We start from the raw sequence: 13,261 nt of genomic DNA, 5'->3' as shown, positions 1-13,261 counted from the left end.
GCTGTAGACGGATGCAACTCAAGAACTAAGGTTCTCCAGCCAATGGCGTTGACAGAATATGATGTCTGGTTAAGCCGTGGTTAAAATCCATTTTCATCTGCCAGCTCCTTGTGATGTCACACTAGCAGGTCCAAAGGAATTGACCACGATGTCATGAGAATCTGCAGACGCCATTGGCTGGAGGACCTCCTTTGAGGGAAATCTGTCGCTTCGTTTTTAAGCTGTATCCAACTATAGCAGATGCCGTGAGCCGATGACACTGGCAACGCAGTCGAATTTAGGTGTGCATTGGCCATAAGCAAGCTGCAACCAAGAGGAAAGGCTAAAAGAATCTAAGCGGGCATATTTGAAAGAGGTGCTGAATGTGACAGCAGTTATGTGCTGCACTTATGCGCCCGATGGGCGATGACCAACATGATTTTTTTATGCGGTAGCGTTAAAGGCGTCATTGTCCAGAAAACCCGGTGTCGCTGTTGTGAGCGAAAAATCGCGAGCATGACTTGGCAGGTGGTGCCCAACGAGCAGCAACCTAGGCGACAGGTGGGCCACCTAGGTGACATGACCTTGTGGTATAATCACAGCCTGCCCACCGGATAGTGAGTGAACTGTCCACTGTGGCAGGTGGCAGTTAAATTAATGATTGGTCGCTGGGGAAGAGCAACCTGGGCTACACAAGGCCCGCCGATAGGAGCACCTGCCATCTCAGGGTAGTGGCTCATTGCTTAACTGCACCACAGTGCCAGAAGGGATGTGAGGACTCCCAGAGGTCTGTGAGTGTGAAGTAGTGAGTGACCTTTTGCATATATGGCAATTAATTACGTTATCGCGTCATACCTTTAAGGTGGAGCTGAAGTGTCTCCTCCAATCTTTTTATGAGAAAAGGGTCCGTGTTGGTATTTTTGTCCTGCTTTAGCCCATGCAGCAAATGGCTGAGAACAGCGCTTCAGTCTGGCTTCGTCAAAGGGGGTCTCTGGTGATTTCTGCACAGACGGAGAGGGAAATAAAAAAGGAGAGAGAAAAGTGTCTGGCCGCCTGTTTTACACGTCATTTTAGGCAAAGATGGGTAGTTATAGTGTGCAATGAACTGTACACATGACAATGATAATGGACAAAAATAGTGCAAATGGGAAACATCACTAATCTTCTCCGAGAGGCGGGAAACGGAAAGTAAATGACTTGGAGCCGTTTTGCATTTTGGTAGGCCAAAGGTTTTCCTTTTTTTTGAATATTGGGGGGACATTGCACTGTGTTCCCCACTGTTAGTGGGTAACCTTTTACCCGAGTGGCCAGCTGTGGCCCGACTCGTGGTGGGAGATCAGTGGTTTCCCTTTTCCTTCCAACCTTTGTGTAGTGCTGCCAGCTGTTTATTTTTCTCAGTGTCAAGTTTTGGAAAATATGTTACATTCTTATTAACAATCACGGTGAAATTTTTGAAACAATAACAATTTTGACCATCAGTGACAAGAATAAAAAATGGTTGTGTGCTTCGGGTTCATGCAGTCTGTACATTCCAGCGCGGGAGGTCACGGATCCTTTGTCAGTGTTGTTGGGTGGGGGTCCGAGACCCCCTGACTTTAAGCACTGGCTACAAATGTCGATGTATATATCCTGTACGCATGCACTTTTTGAAACAATAAAAATTTTGACCATCAGTGACAAGAATAAAAAATGGTTGTGTGCTTCGGGTTCATGCAGTCTGTACATTCCAGCGCGGGAGGCCTCGGATCCTTTGTCAGTGTTGGTGAGTGGGGGTCCGAGACCCCCTGACTTTAAGCACTGGCTACAAATGTCTTGATGTCTTGATTGACAAGACCCTGCCATGATGAAGTTCAAGGCAGTTATGACGCCCAGAACAGTGGGCTGAAAGTAGCAGGTTGCCCGACGAGACTGCTATCCAGTGTCGCAGAGGGGATTCTGCAAGCACCTTGAGGCAGAAAATATGTCACAACCACATCAGAAGAAAGGAAGCCATACGCGGTCATTCCTTACATTAATGGCATTTCCCACAGTCTCAAAAAGGTAGCCGCAAGAGCACCCAACAAGTTAAGCCTGTGCGCCAAAGTCAACAGCGAGCAAAGAAAAAATCAATGCAAGAAAAGGCACCGGAAAAAACATGTAAAATATGTGAAAAGCGGGCTTATGAAATACTTCTGTCATGCAGATGCACCTACATTGGTCAAGCAGGGCGCTGTTTGAATAAACGGCTTCGGGAGCACAAAAGATCCCTAAAGGGCGCCATCAGCTGTGAATTAGCAAAACATTGCAGAGAGCATGAATGTGCTCCGAAGCTTATCAACACAATGGTCATCCCGGCATATTTTGATCATTGGACCAGGGAGATTGAAGAAGCCTTCAACATCCGACAAAAGAGCGACGTATATGCGTCTGGATCCTTTCAATAATGCTTCGTGACAGAGAAATTGATTAGGGTCTGCAGCCGATACTTAAGAAGTTGATTAATTGCACATAACTAATCAGTTAGTCGAGGGGTAAATAAAAAATAGCCTGAGTACTCTAGACTAGTGTCAGCATTATGTATCTAGTTCTGTTCGCGTCCGGAGTGCCTTTCATTTTTAGAATTTTGGCTGAAGTTATGTGAGACAACATGTATATAAATATATAGCATAGGGGTCTTTCAGGACAGGCAAGAGACATATACTGTAAGCGGAGTCTCAGAACAGCAAGCATCTTGCACACAAACGAAAGCAAGTGTCGTGTGTGTGTGTGCGTGTGCGTGTGCGTGTGTGTGTGTGTGTGTGTGTGTGTGTGTGTGTGTGTGTGTGTGTGTGTGTGTGTGTGTGTGTGTGTGTGTGTGTGTGTGTGTGTGTGTGTGTGTGTGTGTGTGTGTGTGTGTGTGTGTGTGTGTGTGTGTGTGTGTGTGTGTGTGTGTGTGTGTGAGAGAGAGAGAGAGAGCTCAAGTTTTAAGAACTTCGCTGAGATGTCTCTTCGCTAGGGCGTGGTAGGCTGAATGCCTTTGCGCAAGTGGGTTGGGGAAAGCAATCGTGCACTGCCTGTTAACGAGTTTCTCAACGTGCATGTGCCAGCCTTTTTTGCCAGCGGGGAGCGATAGCACTTTCTTAGCGGGTTCAAAGCATGGTCACGTGAATTCTAGAAACAGCGACGAGACCAGGTAACTGTGCCCATCGAATGACTTGGCCATGAGAGAGTTTTACCAGTGTGTTATCCTTTTGTAAATAGTGTACATAGCTATCCCCTGTCCTTTCTCGCTATCACTAGCGACTACTTCTCCTTTTTATTCCCTCCCTGCCCCTTTCATTCCCGCCAGGCGCAGCTCCGGTGCTTAGTATAATTAGATAGCAACTGCCGCGGCCGGCAACATCCTGTCCTTACCTTCGGCGCATTTTCCTTTCAATAAATTACTACTACTAGCGCGATCCAGTTCCGCGAGTCTGTATGTCTGTCTGTCGCTGCCAGGAAGAAAGGAAAGTGCACAGGCCTGCTCACTGGCTAAAGCCAGGCCACAATCGCTACCACGTGCAGATAGGAGGAGAGTTGAACGATGGGATAGAAAGACAGTATAGTAAAGACGCGCTAAAGACAAGGCCGATCCCGGAGGTAGTGCAATACCGGGCCAACCGGTGGCGGGAGTGAAGCAACCTTCAAACTCTCCGCCACATTTCCAAAAATAAGTCCAATTGGACCCGTAACAGATATTCTACGGGGTCCGGACATTCGCTCCGCGAGGCGCCATCGCCCCTGAGGGCCAAGATCAAGCGCACACATGCCACTGCGCCAGTGGACCTGGATCATGACAGTGGAATGCGGCATGCTAAATCTCATGTACCGTGTATCGCTGCCGTTACCGCTCCCGCCACCCGCAAGGTGCGCACAAATACCGTGGGCATGTGCGCTTGGTTCCTGGCAGGTGCGGTAACGGTTTCCCAAAACGTTACATTGAGAGTGCACTCCACTGGCAAAATAAGCTGGCACGTGCACGTTGAGCGACTTGTTAACAATAGGCAGTGCACGATGCGTTTCCCCAACCCATTTGCGCAAAGGCACGCACATCACGCCCTCGCGAATAGGACGTGGGGAGCGATAGCGAGAAAGGATAGGGGAGATCTGTGTACACTATTTACAAAATAATAATCATCATCTTGACTACTCCCATTTCAGGCAACCACTCCCATGTCGCCCTAGGTAACCCTGTCCCTTGCCAGCTGCGGCCATCCCATTCCCGCCAAATTCATTTCATCTGCCTGCCTAACTTTCTACCGCCCCTGCTACGCTTGCCTTCTCTTGGAATCCGCTCCGTTACCCTTAAGAGCCAGCGGTTAATAATTGCTTTTTGTGGAAAGGAAATGGCGCACTATCTGTCTCATATGTCGGCGGACACCTGGACCGCGCAATAAGGGAAGGGATGAAGGAGGGAGTGAAAGAAGAAAGGAAGAAAGAGGCGCCGTAGTGCAGGGCTCCGGAATAATTTCGACCACCTGGGGATCTTTAACGTGCAATGACATCGCACAGCACACGGGTGCCTTAGCGTTTTGCCCCCAGAAAAACGCAACCGCCGCGGTCGGGTTTGGTTTTTGTGGTAAGGAAATGGCGGAGTAATTGTCTCAGATCTCGGTGGACACCAGAACCACGCAATAAGGGAAGGGATAAAGGAGGGAGTGAGAGAAGAGAGAAAGAGGTGCCATAGTGGAAGGCTCCGAAATAATTAGTAGTGGAAGTCTCCGGAAGGACTAACGAGGGCCCACCCAAACATTCTATGGATTAAACGTTTCTCTCTCTCTCTCTCAAGCGCTATGCCGTCATACTCTTAAGGCCGAGCTTAATTGTCTCCACCAATTTTGTTGTTTTGAGTATGGGGGACTGTTCTTTCCTCTTCTCTAGTTGTGGTTTTTCTTTACTTTCCTCCGCCCCCCCCCCCCCCCCGTTATTGTTGCATTTTTTTAGAAATATCTTTTTTTCCGCCTCATCCGCTCCCTCCCCTTAGTGGATGGGATTGCAACAAAATATGCTTAACCACTGTCTACGCCCGTCTTTCTTCCTCCGCTCTGCTGCATGGGGAAAAATTGATAATTGGTTTTTGAAAATTGTGTTTTGGGGATAGGAAATGGCGGTCTCTGTCACACATATCGGTGGACACCTGAACCACGCCGTAAGGGAACGGGTAAAAGGGGGGACTAGAAGAAAGGAAGAGGTTCCCTAGTGGAGAGCTCCGGAATAATTTCGACCAGCTGGGGATCTTTAACGTGCACTGATACCGCACAGCACACGGGCGCCTTAGCGTTTTTCCTCCATAAAGACGCAGCCGCCGCAGTCGGGTTCGAACCCGGGAACTCCGGATCAGTAGCCGAGCACCTTAACCACTGAACCACCGCGGCGGGTAAACCTTTCGTGTTTAAAAATTGACAAAATTGGAAATTGACCCGCCGCGGTGGCTCAGTGGTTAGGGCGCTCGGCTACTGATCCGGAGTTCCCGGGTTCGAACCCGACTGCGGCGGCTGCGTTTTTATGGAGGAAAAACGCTAAGGCGCCCGTGTGCTGTGCGATGTCAGTGTACGTTAATGATCCCCAGGTGGTCGAAATTATTCCGGAACCCTCCACTATGGCACCTCTCACTTCGTTTCTTCTGTAAAGACGAAGATGTGACAACGAGGTAGCGGCAGTGCTATCGCTGAGCGCGTGCTGCTGCCGAGCTCTAGAATAACCGCGGACGCCTAGAAGGCCTCGTTCTGCGCCTGGTTCTGCCTTCCTGGTTCTGGTGGTGCCTGAGCTATTAAACCCCCTTTCACTTCTTTCACTCCCTCCTTTATCCCTTCCCTTACGGCGCGGTTCAGGTGTCCAACGATATATGAGACAGATACTGTGCCATTTCCTTCCCCAAAAACCAATTATTATTATTATTATTATTATTATTATTATTATTATTATTATTATTATTATTATTATTATTATTATTATTGGAAATTGGCTTTTGAGGAAAGGAAATGACGCAGTAATTGTCTCACATCTCGGTGGGTGCCCTCCACGACGGCACCTCTTTCTTTCTTGTTTCGCTCCCACCTTCCCCACGTTTCCCGAGGGCTGCGTTTTCTCGTGGCAGGCCTTTTGAGGGGACGCTACCCCGTGAGAGATTTTGCTCCGCGATTTTGTTGTTTTTTATACGAAAACAGAGTTGTCGTCACGCCAAACTCCCACCGATGCCCGAGACGAAAATCGCTGATTGGTAAGGTGTTACTTGACCTTGTGTTGTCACAACCTGCCCACTGTGGCAGGTGCCAAACTGACCACCGGATTGTAAGCAACCTGTTCACCGTGGCAGGTGCAATTGAATTGATTCATAGTCGAGAGAGGTCGCATGACCTTGTGACGTCATGACAAATTGCCCACCGAGTTGTGAGCAACCTACTGGCTAGACAGCAGCATAGAGAATCGAAATCAAAAATCTGAAAAAAAATGTTACATACACAAATGTTGGCTCTGCCACAGTATTGCACTGAGTTGCAGTTTGGGCTTGGTCTGGTTGCATCCCCTAATCATGTGAATGTTCCGATTGGTGGATCGAAAATTTCGAAACAAAAACAACGCAAACACTCCCAGAAGTTGCTAAAGAGGCTGCGACAAACGTGAAATCTGTTGCTGTATGATTCCACTCTTAAGGCGATTTAAGCGTCCCCAGAGCTTTAACGAGATAGCGCTAGGGCTCCCGGTCTGTGAAAAACCCGGCGTCGGCGATGTAAGCGAAAAAGCAGGGACCCACCTTCCACCTATGTGACATGACCTAGATGACGTCACCAAAATCTGGCCATTGTGGCACGTGGCAACGTGTCCATCGGACCATGAGCAAACTATGCCCCTGGCAAGCTGGCAGTTAAATCGATGACTGTTCGCAACACTCATATTTTTTCTGCGCAACGGCACACAGCCAAAGAAAGGAAGAACGAAGAGAAGGACTAACACAGCGCTGACTGACAACTGTTTATTCAGAGACGCACACACAGCTTAAATATACTCAGACCGGCACAGGCGCACACCGTGAAAGGGGAAAGTAAAGAAAAAGAGGAAAAAAGAATCTCATCACATCTTTATCGCAAAAACTTTTAAAGGAACGCCTTTTCTGCATTATACAAAATGACCGAAGTATCGCTGAAATATTCTGACCCAGCTCTTTGCATGCAGTATGCCTCTATCGTTTCACGGGTTGTTTTTAACTTGGTTCTGCTCAGAACCCTCACTCCCGAAAACATCGATGTGCAATCCTTGAAAGCTGCGCAGTGCTCGACAAGATTAGCACCTTCCCTATGCTTTAGGTCTCTTGCGTGCTCCCTAAGCCGGTCGTTGACGCAGCGCCCCGTTTGCCCGATGTAGGACCTGCCACACATCAAGGGGATCTCGTACACAACGCCTGGTGAAACCGAAAAAACTGGCTGTAAAAAGAGGCACGGGAACCGCTTTGCGGAATGCGCCACGAACGACGCGGTTCGATACAGCTTGACATCGGAAGCAATGAACAATAGCTTGCGCCACCGCAGCGGTGGCCAAGTGGTTGAGCATCCGCCTCGTATGCGGGAGGTGCGGGGTTCGATCCCCAGTGCCGCCGGGTACCCACCGGTGATACAATGGGTACAAGCTTTCCCCTGGTCTGGTGCTCGGCTTATTTAGGGTGAAATGCTTGGGAAATGGGTCTTTGACCCCACCTTGAGAAAAAGAAAAATACCCTGTGACATCGCGCTCTTTGGCCATAGCTGCCCTTGCGCCATAAAAATCCATCATCATCAATAGCTTGCGCCGGTGAAACTCAGTAACATCGACACATGACGACAATAAGAAAAAATAGCTGAAATGTTGAAACTGCTGATGTGAGGGAGGGCTGGCAAAGTGTAGGGAGGGAGGACCATCGCATTTTACGAATTGATGGTGAAGGTAAGGGAGGGCTGCAGATTTATTGGCGAGGGTAATAAATAAGAGAGGCAAGGCGAAAAAGAGGGTATCTGTCCACCTCTGTTTAAGACCCTTGGTCAGTGCAAGTGTTTCAAGCATGCGTGGCCCGTGAGCAGCGGTCCTGTCTCCTCTGATAAGAGTTTCCAGCCTGCTTGGTATAGGTATCATCGGGGGCAAAAGTAACAGACCCCTCCCCTCCAGGTTCTGGCCCGTGCCACTCTGCATGGGGGCGCCACTTGACAAAACACTTCTGGCCTCGAGACCGGCGCATTGGGTCCGTTTCAACACCATGCGTCCTTTGTCAGGTGGCGCCCCTACGTAGAGTGACACGGGTAGGAACTTGGAGGGGAGATGGTGCTAACACGGCAGGAGGAGGTATCCGTGCGCCGGATTCGGGCAGGGGAGGCTGATACCATCTGTCGTTGGTGGCGTGCAAAAGAACTTCCGGCAATTGACAGGTGCCCTCACAGTGGCGCTGCACCGGACATTTGTGATGTGCGGCACTTGTTGACATTGCCAGCGGCGGCTCTTCAGGGGGGTGGGCCTGCGATGGAACCGCGAATGGGACTATGTGAAGTCGACTGCCAACAGTCACTTCATCGGCAACCTCTGCGAATGTCTCAACGGGTCTTCCCTTCTTTTAACTTTCTATCTCCTGCTTTCCTTCCCCCTTTCTCTACTTATGCCTCAGGGCACACTTCTTGAATAATAACAAAAAAAAGCATGGAGGGTAGGGGTGTTACTTTGCCCCCGTTGGTATACAGTGTACACACTGCAGTTTGTGGCTTCGCCTACTAGAATGCGCTGTTAGTACGCCAGGTCAAGTGTCGGTGTTCACGCTGTGATGGAGAGCGCAACAGACTATGAATATACCGTGAGAAATAGTAAGGCACAACTTGTAAGTGTGCAGCATTTTTTTTTTGTTACGTCGTGAAGCGCTTAGAAGGAAACACGCCTTGCAGCCTGCCCAGTCTTCTTTCTTGCCCTGTTGCTGCGCTGTTTCCTGTCTTCAAGTATGTACGTACAAACTCTCTCATCCCTCCGCTTTACTGTAGCAGCTCAGATTCATGAAACCCGTGGGTAGAGACTGCACATTTGCGAATCATTGGCAGCGGCTTTTTTTTTTCAAAACACCAGACACCTGCGTAAACCGTTGGAAATCTTCGTACACCACCGGCACCATTAGGTGGTAAAGAAAAAAAAACGAAATGGGCCCGTAACAACTCGCCCCATTTTTCAGCGCTAAAAAAAACGTTATATTCACCATCCACAGACCAGACGAGTCACACTTAAAAGGCAAAACTAAAATAATGGGTGAGTTGCGTCTGTCTGGTCATTGACCGATGACTGCTCCCAGAGACAGCTTCGCCAATTTTGAGTAGCTGCTCCCATGGCGAGGAAACTTTCACTTGAATCTGACGGAGTTGCCAGTTTTGGACGGCGCCTGCAGAGTGTAAGAGAGCATGCAGTTAGGTTCATACGACATCGCAGACTTTCTCTAAAACACAGCTCTTCCCCAGACGAAGCTGTCTGTAAGACACTGTGCAGGTGACGGGGAGGAAAGGGTTGCAGTTAAAGCGCTTGTAAGCGAATCTCTAAGCAGACCGCCTGTTACGGACTGGCCTCTCGCAGTTAGCGCGGTTCAATGTGGCGTGAGTCACTGGTCGGTCACGTCTTGTATTCATTATGTGCGGCAACGAATACAGAGTCGCGCGAAGAGAAGCGACAGCTTGGGATTTTTCAATGAGCTTGAGAAAAGCGACACACCGGATTGCTATTGCCCATTTCTTGGCGGTTCCAAAAAGTTGGCTTCGTGTGCATCTCTTTGCAATGTCAGTCACAACGTACTCAAGAAAATGAAAGGTGGCCCACCGGGGGCCGCGGTAAACAGAGATTAGGTCTCCAGAAAACGCTGCCGCACATGGAACACGTTAATCTGGATCTTAGGCGCAACCACTCCTACACTGCATGCATCCAACGAATTCCACTCCGGTGAAGACTTATTTGCCTGCGCCCAAATGTGCGTCAGGTGCAGGAGCCGCAATCTAGATTTTTTCTTCTCACAACTAGGGAGAGAAAAACGATTCACGAAAAAGTTTACACATCAGCCACCACCTGTTTTCGCCCAGACAAATGTGAAGACTGAAAGAAAAAAAAAATCCAAGTGAACGCAGGGAACATGCCAAACCAAACGTAAGCAGTGAGGTTCCACACACAGAGAAGCGTATAACCACTACGTATAAGACGGCGCGATTTCAGATTAAATACTGCAACTGCAAACAATTGCATCTCAGAATCTAAACGATAAGGCGCGTTTGCATCAATCGAAGCACTCACCTTCAGCAGGGCCTTTTGCGGTCCCTTGGCCCTCATGGAAGCTATACTTGTCCCTTGCGCGCTCGTGTCCAAGTGAGGCCGCGCTCGGTCCTGCCGAGATGTTGGGACTCGAACGAGCACCTTTCGCTCGGGGGGCGCTCCTCAGCTCCTTCAAATCGGAGCGGCCCGTGTCGGCGTCAAACTTCGGTTTTGAGGGCTTGCTGGCCTCTGACATGGAGTCCTCCACCTTCTCCATTTCCTTCTTGCATCGATCCTTCTGCGACCGAGTACTCGGCGGTGAATACAGGTCGCCCGCTCCTGTCGCTGCCTTCCGAGGATTAGTCGCGTTCTCGGAGGGCTTGCGGGTGTTCGTCGACTGCTTGCTTGGTACTGCTTCTGCTCCGGCTATCGCTGTGGTCGGCTTGTGGTTGTCCGCGTACGTTTTCTTCATTTCTGTATGAAGACCGAAGGCTAACCAGGGCGCTGCAGTACACGAGGTGATGTCACTGAAGGCTACTGCTTTGGATGCGCGGTGCGCCCAGTGGCACGAGCTTTTCTAGGACACATGCAGGCGCCGCCTAGGATCGGAAGACCTTTTACGGTTTTGATCTCACCCTTCATTATAGTTGAGTGGCTACGACTTTAATGATTGCGTTTCTGTCGTTGTCAAAAGGAAAACCCTATGTTGGCGACTTGCCAAGACTCGTGTGACGAACGTCCCAATGTTGAAAAAGAAAAAAATTGAAGTGGACACAATTTACTTTCTATTTTTTTCTTGCATGTAAAAGAAGAAATGTTCGGAAAATTGCCTCCTTGTGCATGCGCACAGTGGCTCGTTTTGCGGAAACAATGATGTGCACCGTTGAAGTCGAGCAGGTGGAGCCATTGTTAAGAAGAAAAAAAATGGATGTGGCACTTAAGCGCCGGCTTAAGGGTACGACCCGATAGCGTTAGTGGGTTAATGCCCATATATGCAGAATTGGCATCCTCTACAGAACATTCGTAGATCCCTCAAATTCCTCATACCCCTCTTGGCGAAGTGGCGCAGCGGTAAAATAAGCGATGCGCTACTGCACTGCGCATTGTTTGAGCTTGTGCGACCCAGGTTGCCCTTCGCGGGCAATCTGTCGCGACCAAACATTGCTTCATCTGTCACTCGCCAAGGTGCGCAGTTGGCTCACAATTGTGGTTGTCAAGGTTGTGATGACGCCACAAGGTCACGTGCCCTATGTTGCTTACCTGCCTCCTAGGTTACTACTCTGGGGATTTTTCGTGATTTTTCGCTCACCGTCAGTGACGACAACGCAGGATTTTGTGCGACACGAGCTCTTCTACGCTGACGCATTCGTATGGGATTTGAGCAAGGACAGATTACCTTGAAGGGGGGGAAACTACTGCCCTACTCTACTAAGCGAGGAAATTTTCCCCAGGCAAACGGCCTGGCCGCGCCACCCCCTTCTCTTATGACGAGAGCAGCTCGAAAATTGCATTCTGCAAAGGAGCATGCATGCTATGTATACGCTCCACAACGCACTTGGTTTTCGTCCTTTATATATAGTCTCTCCAATTTAAGAGGTGAAACCATACGTGTGCTGTAGCTACCGAATGGAAAATATGGTAGAAACTGGAATCACGTGTAGGCTTTTCGTGATTTTTTCATGTTAATATCACTAATTGGAATAATCTCCCATGCGCAGCCATTCTTCTGCGAGCCATAAAAAAGCATTTTTTGTTTAAAAATGGCTGGTGATTTCGCATTGCTAAGCAAGAAGTATTGTTCGAAAGCAGTTTTTTGCACTCGGCACAGCCGCCACGTACTGTACACGAGTGCGAGGGGCCGGCGGAGGAGCGCCGACGTTTCAGGCTGCAAAAAGTGACGAGAGAGGAAAAGGCGCGAAGACGCTGAAATTCAAATTTGACCTCAGATAACTAAGCTTCTACAAAACGCATTTCAAAATTCTTGCTGGACGATATTTGTGTAGTGGCGTCCTTTAGCATCCTAGGCACATGGCACCTTTGTTGAGCGCCCTTTTCACAGCCCCTTTAAGTCTGCAGTCAAGCTCCATCCACATTCAGACCGCTGCACAGAATTCATCCACGACAAAAAAAGTAGTTCGTTGTTAAAACTTTTCGGTTGCCAAAAAGAAGCTAACCACCAGAAAAAAAAAATTGTAAGCTCCACGATTTCTATGTCTGGCTTCTTTAATAAAGCCGAACATTAAAAAAGCTTATTTCGTTTATTGTTATGATTGGCTAGCAGAGTAACACAGGACGCCGCGGACCGTGGCCCATTGTTAACAACTGCTGTTTGTTTAAGTTGTATCCTACGTTAGCGAACCGACGCATGCTGGAATTAGCGGTCATTGTGTGGTGCAGCTCGCGTTCGCCCGTACTACCCGTACCGCGTACGCAGTGTCAGTGATGCAGTGCTAACACCTGTAACCGCGGTTCCGTGGAAATTATTGCGCAATCATTACATGCAGTGGTCGCACTCAAACGAAGAAGTAGAAGATTAGGAACCAAGAAGCGGACCTTAGGTTCTTCAAGGTGCCGAAAGTGGGCGTGAACGAATGTGGGAAGACACGGCTGTTGTCGGAAAGACGCCGGAGCGAATGGCTAGCTCGGATGAATCAAGAGGAAGGGCCTTGATTCAGACGTCGACAAGTGCCAAGTTTATTCACTGCACTTCATTTCAGGTCAACATGGAATTTATTTCAAACTTCATCCCGGAACGGTCGCACATTGGCCACTTGTCAACAAGGCTTTCCGAGACAGTCCGAAGAGCGGTGGAGCAGTGCGCTGCGCAACAAAATATTAGCGCATCTCCACTAGAGTGCGGCTGCGCTCGAGCACCAGAATTGCCGGCGAAAAGGTGCTCCTGCCTGCGTTGAAAATTTGCTGTCTTCGCGCCGCATCGCACCGCTCGGACAAGTGTTCCCGCGTTTACATTGCCCCGCTGAAGTGTGTAGTAGTTATTTCTGGCCGGGGATAGGTGGCATCACTCATCACTTAAGTGCGTGCCCCGTATGCAATT

The 13,261-nt window shown here is 49.2% G+C and overlaps 1 protein-coding gene and 1 pseudogene across 1 annotated transcript; both read right to left on the bottom strand.

Annotated features, from left to right (window-relative positions):
* Positions 1 to 3,554: 3,554 nt before the first annotated feature.
* Positions 3,555 to 3,675, bottom strand: LOC144116831 (U2 spliceosomal RNA; annotated as a pseudogene).
* A 5,525-nt stretch (positions 3,676 to 9,200) lies between these two features.
* On the bottom strand, positions 9,201 to 10,772 carry LOC144124232 (uncharacterized). The gene is made up of 2 exons (XM_077656878.1): positions 10,249 to 10,772; positions 9,201 to 9,355 (listed from the first exon to the last, which is right to left on the bottom strand). Exons 1-2 carry the CDS (start codon positions 10,676 to 10,678, stop codon positions 9,201 to 9,203), a joined length of 585 nt encoding a protein of 194 aa, XP_077513004.1. The 5' UTR covers positions 10,679 to 10,772.
* Positions 10,773 to 13,261: the final 2,489 nt, after the last annotated feature.

This window comes from Amblyomma americanum, chromosome 1, assembly GCF_052857255.1.
Source record: "Amblyomma americanum isolate KBUSLIRL-KWMA chromosome 1, ASM5285725v1, whole genome shotgun sequence".
Classification (NCBI taxonomy): domain Eukaryota; kingdom Metazoa; phylum Arthropoda; class Arachnida; order Ixodida; family Ixodidae; genus Amblyomma; species Amblyomma americanum.
This window is presented reverse-complemented; position numbering and strand designations above follow the sequence as displayed.

Bases quoted from the DNA above. Each gene is read 5' to 3' on its own strand.
- LOC144124232 (XM_077656878.1), bottom strand. From the start codon at position 10,678: ATGAAGAAAACGTACGCGGACAACCACAAGCCGACCACAGCGATAGCC. The intron at 9,356-10,248 runs GTGAGTGCTTCG...TACACTCTGCAG, and splicing joins CGCAAAAGGCCCTGCTGAAG to GCGCCGTCCAAAACTGGCAA.